At 38.0% G+C, this 17,239-nt stretch overlaps 2 protein-coding genes across 2 annotated transcripts in view; one reads left to right on the top strand and one right to left on the bottom strand.

The window, feature by feature from the left end:
- LOC104078949 (replication factor C subunit 1-like) overlaps nucleotides 1-1,740 on the top strand; it is a gene marked incomplete at its 5' end in the record, with an annotated part of 9,630 nt that extends 7,890 nt beyond the window's left edge. Inside the window, 2 exons of the mRNA XM_009580787.1 lie at nucleotides 423-614; nucleotides 1,189-1,740. Coding sequence (XP_009579082.1) covers nucleotides 423-614; nucleotides 1,189-1,284 — 288 coding nt within the window. The remainder of the gene's footprint in view (nucleotides 1-422; nucleotides 615-1,188) is intronic.
- A 1,338-nt stretch (nucleotides 1,741-3,078) lies between these two features.
- The window catches only part of WDR19 (WD repeat domain 19), a gene marked incomplete at its 5' end in the record, with an annotated part of 34,729 nt that continues 20,568 nt past the window's right edge, over nucleotides 3,079-17,239 (bottom strand). The window contains 7 exons of the mRNA XM_009580786.1: nucleotides 3,079-3,193; nucleotides 3,951-4,027; nucleotides 5,527-5,650; nucleotides 7,832-7,982; nucleotides 8,615-8,696; nucleotides 9,344-9,468; nucleotides 11,545-11,641. Of these exons, the coding sequence (XP_009579081.1) occupies nucleotides 3,079-3,193; nucleotides 3,951-4,027; nucleotides 5,527-5,650; nucleotides 7,832-7,982; nucleotides 8,615-8,696; nucleotides 9,344-9,468; nucleotides 11,545-11,641 (771 nt within the window). The remainder of the gene's footprint in view (nucleotides 3,194-3,950; nucleotides 4,028-5,526; nucleotides 5,651-7,831; nucleotides 7,983-8,614; nucleotides 8,697-9,343; nucleotides 9,469-11,544; nucleotides 11,642-17,239) is intronic.

Here is a 17,239-nt window from a genome sequence, read left to right as displayed (position 1 = left end):
GAAAGAGAAGAATATTCTCTGCTGATAACTAAACCTATGCTGCAGTCAGGTGTTTACTCTTAGTCTGAATATGCTGCTCCAGTGTGGCAGGTGTTCAGTGCTGCTGAGGGTGGCTTTGGTGTAAAACTGACTTGGATTAGGGGGCAGCAGAACAACAGTACTGGAATTATTGGAGGCCTAAGTGAGCAGCATCTGAAGATGCACACTCTGTCTGGGGATTATATGGGACTTGCTTAAAATGAGCCTTCACCATACAGCTCTTAGATGCTTTCTGTGTCCTTTTGAGATAGTGTCCTCTTCTACAAATCTTTCACCACACCTTCCCAAAGGAAAGATGATGTGGAATCTCTAGCCAAGAGTTGGTTAGCTAACAATCTACAGTTCCTAAGCTGATGCTCTAGTCTTTCCTTTCAACCTAACAGGTCAAAGCAGCTTTTACACGTGCCTACAACAAGGAGGCACATCTGACTCCATATTCACTTAATTCTGTCAAGACATCTAAAAGGCAGTCAGGATCTGCAGTGACGTTAGAACTGAATGAAGACTTGAATGTGGAAGAGATCCAGTCTGATGAGGATGAGCAAGATACTGTTGAAAGTGATGCAATGATTAAGGTGACTTAGTTTCCTCAGTGTTAAACTACCACACTAAACTGTTTCCTCTTAAGTTACCTTTCTGGGACTTTTAACATCATCTGAATTTAAAAAAAAAAAAAATCAGAGTAGGTATAAAATATACCATCTCTCAACTTTTACATTCTTAACTAGTAGTAGTGTGAAAAAGTCTTAAGTTATTTCCATCCATCGTCTTCTGCTTGAGTGCTGGACCAAAGTGAGACATCACTGTGAACTCGTGAACACTGCACCCAGTTCCAAAACTTAGTAATATTGGAGGTGTTGGTGTGGACAGTGCCATTGGTAAGGAGCAGCCACAGGCCTTTGCTTGTGGTTATCACAGACGGTCATTCCAGTAATCCCTTTGTACCTGTCACCAAATCAGGGAACTGTGGTCAGCCCTTAAGACTGAACACTGTAGAGTCTCTACTCTCCATGGCATTTAGAAACTTGATATGTGAAAGGGGAGGGGAAGAGAAGAGATGGCTTTTTCTTTTAACACTGACTGTATTTTGACTTATGCTTTTGTCAGGTTGCAGCTGGATTTTAAACTGTCTGTATATTCTGTTTGTAGCAAAAAAAGGCAAAGTCTTCCAAGCTGCCAAAAAAAGAGAAAAATGAAGAAACAACAAAAAAAGAAGGGAAAAGAAAAGAGAAAACAAGACATTAAACAGAACAAAATCTTGCTCTGGATGCAGCTTTGCTTATCTAACATCTGGCAGGAACACAAAACAGATCCAGTGATGGAGCTGGGAAAGTAGAACCAGTGCATTGAAAATGCTCCTCTTATAGAGGTGATGTTGCTACTGTACTCTCTCACTATGCAGTGCTGTACTTACCCTTAACGTGCTACAGCGTTACAGGCTATAACTATCCTTGTACAACGAACACCGGGGTGCATGAACATGATGATAACATGATGCTTACTTACCTGGCATTTATGCTAAGTCTTCCTAGGACTTCTCTACTTTTTTTTTTTTTTTTTTAAATCCCCTGATATTATGTGGTGAGCTCTTGTAAATAGTACATGATGCAGATCCCCCCCCCCAACTGAAATTGCATATTTGTACATTATAGAAATTAAGCAGTGTGTAAAATTATAATAAAATGTTTCACAGGAGTCTTTCAGAATTCTGGTTAAGTTCATGGAGTGTTCTGTATCTCTCCCTCTCTTCCAAGGTTCTGGCTTTCCTGCACATACAGGATGTAGTTATATTTTTTTCCTACAATTTCCCTTTTGTTCTAAACTTGAGGAGCCTTAAAGTTGTATCTTTAATCAAAACCAGAAAGGAATACTTAGAGTGAGAAATGTGTAATAGAAAATAGTCATAAAAGTTCAGAGCTGATGTTGAAAAGAGAACACGAGGGGGTTTTTTTCTGCTACTTGCCCCTTGGTTTCTTTGGTGCAGTTAAAATGCAAATTTTGCTTGGTAAGAAGAATTATCAATCAGTTTTATTACTATAATAAATCAAAGTACAAAATTTATCAAAAGCTAAATATTTACAGGCTATCACAAAATAGAAATGACATGGTGGTTGTTATTAAATCCTAGTGGGGAAAAGATGTGTAATGTTGTGATAGAGCTTTCCTTGCTCCTTGCCAGACAACACATGCAGTTCTGAAAATAAACAGAGGCAGTTAGTCATATCCCCAGATATAAAGACAGTGATAGCAAGCTACAAGGAAAAAAAAATTATACCACAATAACCTTATTTTTGTTAGTTTATATAATTTTATAATTTTACTTGTACATTACTTTGACCTATAGGTCAAAGTTTTCACATAAGGTGAAAACACACATAAGGTGTTTGCACTAGTAAATCTGCCTTCAAATGTCAGAATTACCAAGGAACTTTGTTAACTCATTTTCAGTTACCATTCCTTTAACAAAACGGAAGTCTTAGATCTAAGTGTGTGGTATAGAGCGAGCAGTGGTCTCATTCTTTAAAATCTGAGTATTTCAAAGCAATACTATGTTGCTGTTATCCTGTGATACATTCTTATATTCTGTTAAACGTAGAAGCTAAGATCATGTAACCTGCGTTTTAGTTCTGTTCCTTCCAGTTAGCATATCTCTCTCTTCCTACTCTTAATCACTTTTTGGTAGATCTGTAGAGGGATTTGATGATGCTGAGATCTTCAAACTGTTCTCTGAGCTACTAAAGCACAGCTAGTGTTAGGGAACATTCCGAACCAGAACACGTTACAGAGGATAATGCAATCAAAGAGGTAAACTGGTTTAAAGCCTCAGAACCAGGATGATTTAACAACCATGTTACTTGCAGTAGCAAAACCTACTGATGTTTGCATGCCTGAGGGCAAATAGGTGATGCAGCTGGGTCTCAGCTATCTGAGGCATACACCCAGGCTGCAAGTTAGATTCTTGAACACTGCCTTTCCCTTGCTGGGAAAACCTCTGAGCCCTGTTAAGTAAAAAATACAGGCTCTAGCACCTACCTGAATTTATTGGTCCCCATCATCTGGTCTGAGGTACTGTGTGCAGTCATTTATTTTCTTAAGATGAACAATGTTAATCCTTTCGGAACACATTGGACATATGTTTTCAGTCTGTAACATGCTGTTTTAAAAGAAGGGTGACTGGTCAAATGGTAATTCTAACATTTTCAAAGGAACAGCTGGGCCTGAGGCAGGAAGCATAGAGCAAAGTTCTGACCTATGCTATGTAACAAATACAGGCCAGAGCAACAGCTGCTTCTGCTAGGTGGAGCAAAGGTTGGTTTGTTCATTTTTAATGTTTGACAACTAATATCACAACAGGAATGCTGCTGCTGTTTGCATGGGCATGAGGAAAATTTGGCAATTAAAACATACAAAGGACCTTGGGCTAGAACATGAAGTTTCTGCAGCTTCACAATTCCTGACATCCGAACAGAGCTCTCCAATCCCATTCTCCCACAGATGATTACTGGGGACATGAGATTATTGCTGCCTTAGTCTGCACCCAATACTGTGTGTGTTTTGTTTGTTTTGGTGACTGCTGCTGTGCCTGTGTTCCCCTCGCCCCCATATCAGGTCTTCTTCCTGGAAGGAGCCGAGAACTTACACAAGCCCATCCATCTTCATTACTGTTCCTGCTGTTGGAGCCCTCCCTGCATCTCTGGCTGAGTTCTTTCTTTAGCGTAGTTTTTGGTCCACTTTGAAGCGATGTTCTGTGAGCGTGTTAGATGAAACTGCCAAGTAAGGGGGGGGGTTCCTCTTCTGTTCCCTCCCCACCCCCAGGTGTTACATGTTTTTTAGTACCAAATGAAACAGGTTGCTGCTAAAATATGAACAAACATTGGAATCCTGCAACGGAAAAAAAAATACCAACTTACTTCTTGAATTCTGAATAGAGGGCAGGAAAGTCACAGTGTGGGCAGACTGTCCAGTCATCTCGTACCATGTGCCGGCCCTGCACGCAAAAGCCACAAGTAATTACATGGCACGTGCTGTCCTCGTACACTGGGCATTTAGTTTTGTACCCACTATTGTGAAAAAGTCTCAGCAACTGAGCTCTAAATATCCTGAGGAATTAAAACCCCAAAAGCATAATAGTGTTACTGTAGTTTGATTACTGTGTAAATTCGGTAACTAGGAAAGGAGCTCTCAATGAGATGCAGTGTTTTCATTATAATTTACATTCCTCTTTTAAAAAAACAAAATCTAAGAATGTATTGAATTACAACTTTTAAAATTCTTTTAGTTTAGCAATACAGAATGTTACCTGTAGATCTATGTCTAGAGATGCACGTAAATCTACTGGGATTTTTGGTGTTCCATATGACATTCAAAAAAAACAAATAATGTGAAATATACATGAATATGTACATTATGTTTGGCTCATAAAGCTATATTTAAAAGTCTTGGGTTTTTTCCTTAAGATAATACTTCTAAAATATACGTCATCTCACTCTGCTAAACCAATAGAGTTAAAAAAAAAAAAGATAATTGCTATTAATGATTTTTGTAAGACTTAATTCTTTAGTTTTAATAAAGAATGTTAGCTCCAACATTTGATTCCTGCTCAAGTAAATTTTGATTTTTCTGTAATTCTAGTGTGACAAATCACTTGAACCTAATAAAAATAAAGTGTTAGTCATACAATAGCTAACCTCAGTATAAAGATTTTGTACTGAATCTGGTAACAGTGGGATGCACAGCCCTTCCACTGAGAAATGCACCCCATCCATACCTTTTCAGTACACTAAAGTATCCTGAAACAAAAATGTTAGAGCTTCTCATTTCTGTAAGGATCAGTAATACAAAAAATGCTGAAGTCACTGGCTGAATCATTACTTATCCTTGGAAGTGCCTAAAAATTCTGTTACATTCTGGGCATTCCCCAAAACAGATCTTTGAAGAGTGGTTTTTTTTGTTTTACTTGAAGTCTTGGCAGCCTGGAGTTCAGGGGAGGCGAGCTGTGCCTGCCACAAGCTCCTGTACATGGAAGAAAGGGGGACTTCCATCTCTGCCATTACTGCTCTGAGCACTGGAGCAGCTGAGCGCTGGGCTGGGCAGGCACCGGCACCAGCAGCACGATCCCGTCTGCGCTCTCCAAATGCACCAACTGCAGCGAACGCACGTGTGCTGGGTGTTCGGGGCGGCCTGATGCACGCCCGGCCTTCTCAGGAAGCTGCAGTCTTCCAGAACCACTTCGTGATTTTACTGTCACCCTTAAGTGCCTGCAACTTGTAGGTAGCAACTAAGGACACTCTGTGATAGTTAAAGACAACAAGAATGGTTTTTACTGTTTTGGTAACAGCTTGGGGAAAAAACCCAACAAACCAACTCACAAAAACATCTGGCTTGAATCTACTAGCAAACCGAAGATGTTCAGGTGAACTTATTTTTAGAAGGAAAGAAAAGCTTTGTGATCATTCTCACACTGCAGAAAACACCGCAGACACTCACCGTTGCAATACAGTATGGGAGATTGTTTTTACAGCCGGGACACAAAAGTTCACACTCTGGGAGCTGGAACGCACAACAGGGACAGGCTGTTGTTGGCTCCTCTGCCTCTGTTGTGTCTGGACGTCTAGAAGTGAGATACAAATGTGAATAAAAACCTCAAGTGCTTTGACCGTGAACAAAGATGTTTTACAATGCAAGTGTTTTTCCTCTGAGTTATTTGCATAGCTTCCAGCTGCTATTTTGTATTCCACCAGATAATTCCTTTTAACTATCAACCAAGTTTCATCACAATTATGTAAACTCAGAAATAGGTTATTTTCCATCTAATTTGAAACAATACAACCTTTTTAAAAGCTATAAGAGATCATAATACTTTGAAATCTTTCAGAACTCATGGTCTGTATGTATAGATATACAGCTATGGTTTCTCTATTTCAGTGTTTTTCTGTGACAGGAGTGACCACAAAGAATCGAAGTAACAAGACAAAACTGGCACCCTGGTGGGACTATACAGCTTGTAACTCTGCCTTTCACAGGCTTGTTTTCATCCAAGTGTCTGTTGGAATGATGGTCCCGATCCTGACATCGCAGCACCTGGGGTGGGGGGACAGAGGGAGGGAGGGGAACTTTTTTTCTTGTGTGACCTTAACGTTTAATCTTCTATGGAGCATTTATAGATGATGAGCTTAGATTCACTTTTAGCATATTTTCCAATGAAGAAGATGATCCATCTTTTCTAATGTTTAACCTAGTAACCTTGGAGACAATTAGATGGCTTCCTTAGTTATCCCGATACTTTGTACAAAGCCTAATTTCTCGTTTTGTTAGCCTGGGCGTGTATGTTTCCCTTCCAATGGCCTGTTCCTTTGTCTCCACTCAGATTTCGATCTGAGGTATGGATATACCTGATGGATTAGGAACGCATCAACATGGCTTTTAACATTGGTGTCATGTTTTAGAAGCTTACTGGAATGTTCTAGAAATATTAACAAGCAGGCAATAGGGAAGAACTGTGCGTGAATTTTAAAAAAATGGTTAAAAGATACCAAACAGACTAAGATAAACAGTTCTCACAGTACACATCTGTGGTAACCTACTGCTGTGCTGCATGCTCATAAAATATAAGTGAAAATAATGTGATGACATGGGGAGGAAGCCAAAGCGAGGCCTATTGGAAAAAAGTTTCCACATGTAAGATGAACTCTGAACTGCTGTTGCTTAGGAACAAGACCTTGCAATTATAATATATGCTACGAAAACATCAGCTGACTTTAAAAACAGTCAAAGCATATCAAGTAGGCTGAAACAGAGACTCATCCTGCTACTACATAAATCCATGGGTTGTCTACATCTTAAATACAGTGTGTAGTTTTGGTCCTGCCTCCTCCAAAAAGGTTGTAAAGAGTTTCAGAGAAAGGCCATAAGGATCAGTGTCCATAAAAGAATAGGTATGTAAGCTGAGACACTTCAGATCCTGAAAAGATATGACTGATAGAGGGGAAATGAAAAAAAATAGAGGTCTATAAAATCGTAAGTGACACAGAAAAGGCTAGATCTCTCCCAAGAGGAAAACTACAAGGCATCACATTAGCTAGGGACCAGCCTTGACACAATGGAACTTCTTGTTACAGGAGTCATCTGTTGCTAAAAATTTACGTGGCTTCAAGCAGAGAGATTCGATAAGCTCATGGAGAGCTTAGAGACTTAACAAATACCTGAAACACCCATATGGGCTCAGCAAGTCCCTGAGCCTCAAAATGGTTAGAGCCTAGTAGAATAAAAAAGAAAAGCATTACATATGCTTGCCCTGCTCTTATACGCTCACCTACGCTTCCTCCTTTGGCAGAAAATATTGGCTAGGATCTGTCAAAACAGAACATCAGATAAGGAAGAAAATGTGAAGAATTCATCTATTTTATGTGCCCTTTCATTCTTTTTTATCTTAGCCATTTACTCAGTAGTCCAAATCACAGAAGAGCATACTGCTGATGCTGTAGTAGCTAACAGTTGACATGTACATTCCTAACTAGAAAACAACTAAAGCTGCATGGCTGCCCTTACGTCTGAATGGACCAGATGGAAAATGTTACTGCTGGCTAGGAAGCATTTTACATGCACACTGCATTTAAGGTTTACTGCATCCAATTTTCAGAGAAGGGGGGAAATAGTTCTTAGCCTTCCAAATTTCAGACAGTGAAGTAATAAGAAAACAGGATAAAGCCCGTAGGCTTTATGAGCAAAAATAACATTACAAATAAAGCCTTGACATTGTGCACATTTGAAAGTACAGATTAACACTGCTCACCTGACCATTGCTTCAATTTTCTTTTTGTATTTAAGATCTATTTTATTACGATACTCAGGTCTCATCAACATAGCAGCAAAACTGAAGGCAGAGTTCTTCAATCCTGCTCTATGACACTCAATTACAGTTGAAGTCAAAATTGGCACAATGTCTGTAAGAGAATGAAACGATGTCAAATATTTACTTACCAATGTTAATGTTGAAAGCATTTGAGCTTTTGGCTCAAAGGCTAAAAAGGTACTGATGAAAAATGACAGTATTTTTCTTCTTCCTCATGGTACACAGTTGTACAATTTGTGCAATTCCTGTAACCATATACAAGAAAATCATGGTTTCACCTCTTACTGCCTTTCATTTCTGAAGCTCAGGAATGCAGCAGCCATGTTTTGATTATAACCGTTTCTCCCAAATCTGGTCTGCACTGTTTAAAGTCTACATTTTAGTCTACATTTTCCATGTACCCAAAAAGTATTTTCAAAAGAAGATTGATTAAAATTTTGTGATAAAGTCACAGAACCAATCAGTTCATTACATATGATCCTGAGACTTTGTGTGTGGTTCAGGCAGCTCCGTACCACAGTTACGGTGGGTGAGGACAGATTAAACTGCTGGTGAGGAACCCACCCTGGAGGCCATATATCAAAGAGCTATCCTGTGGAGGATGGCAGAGCACACTGTATATTTACACTTTGTCATGTGCCCTATAGAATGTACCTTCTAATGCAATGATTAATGAATTGTCCTGTAGAGCACAGCGCGCTCCTCTATGCTGTCAGCACTTACGTGATGGGAACTTGCTGATGTTGTTGGCTACACGTATAAGCATACGTGCTCCCTTCATGTGATCACCACGTTTCACATGAGTCTGGAATACAACAAACATATCGAATTAACTGCAGCCTTTAGAGAGTAATTCCTGCAGCCTGCTCTTGGTGTTCATCCTTCTGGGAGCTGCACGCCCATGGCTCTTTCACGAAACTGAGCAGAGGTATATCATGCACTAGAGAAAGGACCAGAGACTTATAGTGGCTCTTTCCCAGAACAGTTTTTCTGGTCTTCAGCCCACTATTTGCCTGCTCTTTCCTCACTGCTTGTAGAGATGGAGGTCAGAAGCTGGCTGTAGGCTGAATGGATATCCTGATGAGCCATGAGTTAACTACTAGAAATCATTTGAGCCCCCCTGCTTAATTTCATTTACAGAAAAGCAGCGATCTGCTTGTGAATAATAATTAATAATAGTACTAGCAGTGTAACATATTTGTAAGTATGAATGCAAAAGAAATACAGGAAGCCAGATGTAGGTTTTTAATTATTCGGTATTTAGAAAAGAATATGTTAATCAAAGAGGCAGAAAGAACCAAAAGGTATGATTGTCCTTGTTAGCATGCACTTGGATTCCCTGATAGAACTTACATGACAAAGTAATTTATGTATACAGAGCATCCATATGTACAGTTCAATAAACCAGAGTCTGTGCAATTTATGCATAAATTCAGTTTCTCAATTCATTACCTTCACTAAAATATAGCTGTGTAGAATCATAAGGTTTGTAGCCATCTCAGAAGGAATTTTAATCTTCTGGGTCTTTAACTCCGAATACATACTGAAAAGAACATCATGTGCATTTCGGTAGTTTCCTTAAAAACAAACAACACTGAATAGTAAATTTAATTTTTCACAACAATTTCTTTACTAATGACATATATGGAAGCTAAACAGGAAGTTATGTTGATTCTTAGAGCAAAACATTTGCATGACAATTTCTTTGGAAAGTCACAAGCAGTTGCTTGTCACAGTATCCTAAACAGTATCCGCCAGGGAGTTAAATAAGAAAAAACATTACACTTGGAGAAGTCATCTAAACAGTAGCAAAATAATATGTGGATGACAATTTCATATAATGAAACTTTAAAAATGGAAGATGCTGTATCCAATACATTGCTTCCACAACAAAGAGGAGAAAAGGTATTTATAGAGCATTTAGAGACGTTACCTGGTTTTGTTTTTCAGTGTCAGATATTCAAAAGCTGTTGTTTGAATGTTAATTTAACATACTTTTACTTTATCATTTGCTTTGGCAACTCCTTGCCTCTGCAACCAAACCAACCCAAAACCTTTCAGAGATAATTAAAATTTGAATGTTAATTCACTAGATTACACTGCTTCAAGGTTACTATCAAGGATTGTCCAGAAACCACAGGATTTCATTAAATTATCAATGTAGCTGAAAACAACCAATGCTTAGTATGGTTAGTCTACTCTTAGCTAGTTGTTTGTTCTTGCTCTGTGGTTTTTTTTTGTTTGTTTGTTTGTTTGGTGGGGGTTTTTTTCATTTTTACAGTATAAGGAAGTCATACTCTGCAGTTGGAGGCATTTAAAAGAAATTTCATATTTGGTTATTTCAGCAAACTTTTTTCCTCTCTCCATATTTCTCTATCAGCAAACGTTTTTACTCTATAGAGAATTTGTTGTGTTGTTACACACTACAATTGAATCAACCAGTGGAATTTGTGTGAGGCAGCTGAGTATCACTCCAGAATTAGTTGTTGGAAAACAACATTAATTTTTCATGCTCTGTTACTGATTCTCAGTATAATAGGATCAGTCTTAAAATCATGTGCTTACATAAAAACAACTTAAAGAAAAATTGCACATAAAATAGCATACCCAAAGGAAAATACCAAACAGTTTGAATTTTAAGGAAAGAATAAACTGTACTGGTGTAAACTTCAGAATCAAACTCACTGAAATCTCCTGAAGGAAGACGAGGACAATCTAAAACTGTGCCTCTGCAGAGGAAACAGTTACTACAAGATTGGTGATTTTAATGGAAAAATATTGTGCTTACACTGTTGCAGAACACATCTATACTATTAGGAAATATGCAATACTGCATTTTAGATATAAGTTTTCAGATTCAGAGAAGCTAGTAAATATTTAAACCCTTGAGCCTTTACATTTCCTGCTTACATAATTAGCACAAGTGCTTTATTCACTGCTATGATGAACTGGGAGATCATGCTTGCCAAGGGTTTAAGAGATTTTCCACTCCTTAGGCCAATGCTGAGGAGCAATCCATAAATGTTAATTTGCCTGGGCTGTTCCTCAGGCTGCTATTTTTCCTTTATTGATGTTTTTCAACTTACTTGAAATGAAAAGCAAGCAGTGCTATGGTAGGGCTGTTGCCATGGCTACAGAGCAGCGTGAATAACGGAGGCGATAGTTATTTTGCTTCTAGTCTTGTCCCTTCTTATTACTTTTTTCTATTTCTAATTTCAGCTACCTACTGCAGGGGAAAAGAAGGCTTAAGTAAGTCTGATCCTTCAACAGAAATAATCTCCTGTGCACATCTCCCACTGAAAAAAATAATGTGCAAAAACTAAAGGATCAGTATCCAAGTTGAAAACCGCACACAGAAACTGCAATTTTAAGATCTGTGATATACAGAAAAGTAAAGTTGCAAGCAATCTTAATCACTGTGTTTACTTGAATGCAGGTCTTTTCCACAATTTTCTTTTTTCCAATATTTAACACACAGATATGAGTCCCAACCTTTTCATAGAGGCTACTTCAAATTCACAATTAAACTCGAATATAATTAAAAGCACTGATACATTTCTTTTCTAAGTATAATCCTATATAAATAACGGTACCCTAAGTACTGCAAGGATGTAGTGTCAGGGATGCGGTCATATCAGAGAAAACAGACTTACCTGAACACTGCTCCTCCCTGGCAATTATTATAGCTGTTCTGGCAGCTTCTCTGTATTGCTTTAGTGCCATGTATAAGCGGAATAGGTACTTGGCATCCTTAATTAAATCATACAAAAGCAATTAATACTCACTGAACACATACTGCTGCATTCCCTTTCTTTACTTGCCCACCCCACCGCCACATTCTTCAAAGAAAGCGGACAAGCTGGCTTGTTTCGTGAAAAGCTCTTTGTATCAACATGCTTTAGCTATGCTATGTTCCCCTGTAAGTTCTGGCCGTTAGGACAGTCAGATAAACACCCACCTTGAGGATCCTGACTGAGTTGTGGCAGTTAGCTGCCAAGCCCTGACTATAAGGACGGAAAAAGCTGCGGACCGTTAGGCACACAGAGAGACATACAGGTGGAAACCCAACAACTTCAGACGTGTACGCATTTATGGTGTCAGAAAAGAACCAAAAGACTCCTTTTAGAAATTGAAATCTTGCTAGAAATGCTTAAAGTATGTTACAGATCTAGATGCAAACATTGCTTAGTGTGGATAAGGATGACAAAACCTGGCCATTAAAGAGTGTACTGTTCTGGGACCTGATGGCAGACATCCAAGAGAGCGAAAAGAATTGAAAATTCAGCTAAAAAAATGCGTAAGATTTATAATTTGCTACACTACATACTGTTGATATATTACAGAATTCAAGAATGACAAATATAGCAAAGAGGTCGCCCAAGAACTGGCAATGAAACAGTTTAATTAAACATCGAGAAAATTAGTGAAATAATTTTAAAACAAAACTTTAAAAAACAAGATGGCAGTAGTGAAGAAAACAAACATGAGTTCCATTTTTTGAAGTGTACTCAAATTTCTAGCAGACTAGTTAAAAAAAAATCAACAAGAGAAAAGAGAACTGGTCTTTCATAAGGGTTTTGAGAAAATTCTCAAAAGAGGTCATTCCTAAAAATACAGCTAAAATATAAAATACAAAATCAAATGACCTTGCTTATAACGAAAACAAACTATTAAGTGAAAAAAACCTGGGCTAGTGCCACTCTTCTATATCTTTAGCAGTGATTTCTAAAATGGGATCAATAAAAAGTAAAGTCTGTACACGACAATCTATCTTTTAACTATTAAATCAAGATTAAATTAAGCTGAAATGAATCAGGAAAATCACTGGTAGCTTTATAGACAACTTAGTAAAAAACACAAACTAACTAATTCTGCAATATTATTAATAAAAACCAAACATTGACAGTGTGTATTTTATGTTAAAATGGTATAAAAGTTTCTTTAAAAAGAACTGTGTTAAACAATGTTGTGCTGTTCTCTGGAATACTGTGTGGTCTTTGTATGCAAATCTCAAAAACATAGCAAAAAAAAGCAGAAATTAAAAGGAAGAGAAATATGAAAGATAGAAAGATATTTCCTTATAAAGAAGATGACCTCAAAGATTAACTCCCTACTTGAGAGGCAAGAAAAAAAACCAGACGAAAAATCACAGAAATAAAAGCAAGAGAGAAAGACTGGCATACAGAAAGAAAAAAGGCAAGTCAAATTTTTCTTTTTAACTCGCAATATAATGAAAAACATTAAGTGACCAAAAGTAATTACTTTTAAACTAATGACGGAGCAGAATTTTAAGTAACACATGATCAAAAGGTCGACCAACAGAAGAACCATAGTTTAAAAATAATGAAATAGTTACCTGGATAATAAAGTAACCACAACTACTTATATTAGTGGATATTATTTATGCACTGTAAACTGCCTTAAAAAGAAAAATGCTGTTCCCTAAGTGAGATAAAACAAAAATTATTATGAATGGTAGGTTATGATGTAATTCTTCCCAACTTCTGACACCTCCTAATGACCACAGACAGCCATTCCACTGATGATAGCAGAAGGCTGCACTTCTTCCCCTTCCAGGCTGCTTCTCTCTCTCCTCCAGCAGGAGAAGGATCCTGTCCCAGCACAAACCAGTGGTCTTACATGGTATTTGCCATGTCCTAATTATATTTTACTTAAACAATATATTTCAATGACTTACATGGCAGCCGTATGTAGAAAAAATATAAAAGTAGAAGGCATTTAAGAAAAATTAGTCTCATGTTTTACTTTCATATTCTTACCTTTCAAGTTAGCCATTTTAAAAACAAAAAATGCAGGAAGGAATTTTCAACTGACAACACGTTTCCTAAAGTCTTTGGAAAAACTTATTATTGCAATCTAACTGATCTCAATATTAGACAGCCATGATTTTAATTTAGTTTTGCTTTTAAAACACATGTAACTTAGAAAATATGCACACAGAAAACAGCAGAACCTTGCTAGTTAATGCTCTCTGAAAAATTACAAAAGAACACACATGACCAATTAAGAATCTTTACATGTTAAAGTTAACAAATACAATAGTTGACATATTAACACATTTAAGAAATAGTTTATCATTAGTCAGACAATAGTGTAGCAAAATTTTGGTAAGCATAATAATTTTGGTAATATGGTACCTCATTAAAATCCCACGTAATTGTTGGCTGCGAAAGATTTAAAGCAATCAGGCTGCTGTGAGCGATGATCTGGTTTGAAGATCAATGCTTGAAAGGATTAGCAAGTTTCTGCTGCATGGCTACTTTAAGTTCACTTTTACTTTCAGCTTTACAAAAATACCACCACATAAAAGCTGCTATTCTCTAAAAACAACCCCATTTGCTTGACAATTTCAAAAACACTGTCTCCATAGCATAATAAGGATAAAGATGAATTGTTTTTTAAGTAGATTTTTAAAACAAATATGTATGATTTAAAACAAATATGTATAAACTTTTGTTACTCACTGAGAGAGACTATGGCAGATTGGATTAAAGCATTCAGAAGAACAAGAGAGAGCTTTTAAACAAGGAAAAGAAAGCCCTACATTGAAGTTCAAAACAATGTTAAATATGGCAATTACAGCATTCACAAAATTCCTAAGTGTTTTCTAAAATCTTCAGAACCTCTTCACTAGGGAGATCATACTGTAGCTCACTTCCCTTATCCAGTCCCATGCACTTCTTTCAACCAGATGGCTAGGCTGCCGCTCTTAGAAAAGAGACCGGATGCTACAGTTTCTGTCCACTCAACTTTCAGCATAAATACGAAATTATTTTTGCTCTCACTGATGCTGCACAGATTTTTCATCTAATGCCTCCAATAGCTTAATTCTCTTCCGGTCTCTTGCAGCTGAATTTTGTTTGTTTCACTATGTTTTGCTTCTCTCATAATTTTATTAATGTTCACATTTCAAATTACAGGTAAATAATAAGAGGTAAATAATAATAGCCATTAGGCTATGATTAATGGGATGAAATTTAACAAGTCGAAATGCTGGATTCTGCACCTAAGACGGAGTAATGCCGGGCACAAGTATGAATTGGGAGAGGAGTGGCTGGAGAGCAGCCCTGCAGAAAGGGATCCGGGGCTGCTGGTTGATAGCAGGCTCAATATGAGTCAGCAGTGTGCCCTGGCAGCCAAGAGGGCAACCAGCATCCTGGGGTGCATCAAACACAGCATAACCAGCCGGTCAAAAGAAGTGATCATCCCGCTGTGTTCAGCATTGGTGCAGCCTCACCTTGAACACTGTGTGCAGTTCTGGGCCCCACAATTTAAGAAGGATGTGAAGGTACTCAAGTGCATCCAGAGGAGGGCAACAAAGCTGGTGAAAGGGCTGGAAGGCATGTCCTGTGAGGAGCGGCTAAGGACTTTGGGCTTGTCTAATTTGGAGAAAAGGAGGCTGAGGGGTGACCTCATTGCTCTCTACAGCTTCCCGAGGAGGGGAAATGGAGAGGGAGGTGCTGATCTCTTCTCCCTGGTATCCAGTGACAGGACGCGTGGGAATGGTTCAAAGCTGCACCAGGGGAGGTTCAGACTTGACATTAGGACACATTTGTGTACCAAGAGGGTGGTCAAACACTGGAATGGGCTTCCTAGAGAGGTGGTTGATGCCCTAAACCTGTCAGTGTTTAAGAGGCATTTGGACAATGCCCTTAACAACATGCTTTAACTTTTGGTCAGCCCTGAATTGGTCAGGCAGTTGGACCAGATGATCATTGTAGGTCCCTTCCAACTGAAATAGTCTATTCCATTCTATTCTATAAAGAGATAGAGGGGGTTTGGTTTTTTTTAAAATTTTATAAAAGCAAGGTTGGTTTGGCCATCAACTGTCCAGTGTCTCTAAAAGTCTAAAATATCAAACCCTTAATCTCTAGGCACCATACAAAGAGGAAAGAGCCAGAATTTCTAATCTCACAACAGAATCATAAACCACAGCTGTAGTATTAGTGATGAAATAAACTTACTGCACCAAGACCATGTCATCTCCATCGTTACCAAACCTTACTCCCCTCAGTAAAGCAGAACTTATTCTTCCATACATATCATTTTGCACTTGACTGTATTTACTGTGAGTTTGTATGAGACCTTAAATTCCCTGATGAAGGAATTAATTGCAGACTGTAATGTCCTGAGGTCTGGCTTTCACAGAAGAAAAACATGGGTGCAGCACCACTTAGCTCACATTCAAGCTCTGCTGTAACAGGCAGTAAAACTTGAAGCGGCTCAGCCACTTGCATGAACTCAAGCCCAGATAGATTGAATGTACCATAAGCTCTATGGACATCAAAGCCAAAAACGGACTGTGAAGCCTGTTTTTCTATAGCTCGAACTCAGAGAAACCAGATAGCCCATCAGCAGTCACTCTACAAAAGAGTTGTTTGTCATCCTAACCTCAAGTGCTGCTGTTCTGATGTCTAACGTGATATTTACAATGGACATTTTTAATCTGTCCTGGGAAAAAAAAAAATCATTCCACGGGATATGGTCAAAATCTTGTATTGTATATATAGCACAGATATAATCTATGTTCTGCTTAGTTTGTGAACAATCCTCTTCCTTTATTACCAAACCTATGGCATTGGCAACTAATACACAAAAATCTGTCAGCAAGTATCTTCCAACTCCCAAATCCGTATATACAAAAGAGAAAAAGATGAAATAGTCTACCAGCCTGCCAAAAGCCTTTTATTACACCCAGTGAATAACACCCACCTTTTAACAAAGGAGCAGGAAACCCGTACGAAAGGGCAATGGCCCTTTCAAAATTTTATTAATTGATCACACGACATTAAAGGCAGCCTCATAGCACAGAGCACCTCTTATCTCACAAAGCACCTCCTAAACAGTATAAAATAAAAATATGTAAGGTTCTAAGGATCCAAAGAGGATTTTTTACGACAATGATGAGTGACAATGTAAAAATCAGTGTCCGCAGTATTTTATTCTCCTATTGTTAATCAAAACTTCCACGTTAGGAAGGTCTGTTACCAAAAATCTTCAAATGTGCTTCCTGTTGTCTTATTTTCTATCATAAATTAAACATGTAATTCCATCCTCCAACACAGAACAGAAACTGTGTTTTAGTTTACAGAACTACAGCCTATATCCACGGATGAAACTGACTCTATGAATAATCAATTCAAACTTTAAACTAAATATTTCTACATAATAAGAAATCAAAAAAGAAAGATTTTTTTTTTAAAATAAGGTTTAACTGCCATATGGGCATCCACACGAAGCAGTTACATTTTCAAGTGAACGCAGTGCCAAATTTTTCCCTTCATTTCACATTTTAAAACAGAGTTGTTTTGGGCTAAGCTCTTTTTA

The sequence above is a fragment of the Fulmarus glacialis genome, unplaced genomic scaffold, assembly GCF_000690835.1.
Source record: "Fulmarus glacialis isolate BGI_N327 unplaced genomic scaffold, ASM69083v1 scaffold28986, whole genome shotgun sequence".
Lineage (NCBI taxonomy): Eukaryota > Metazoa > Chordata > Aves > Procellariiformes > Procellariidae > Fulmarus > Fulmarus glacialis.
The sequence above is the reverse complement of the archived record's forward strand: the minus strand, read 5'-3'. Positions and strand labels throughout refer to the sequence as shown.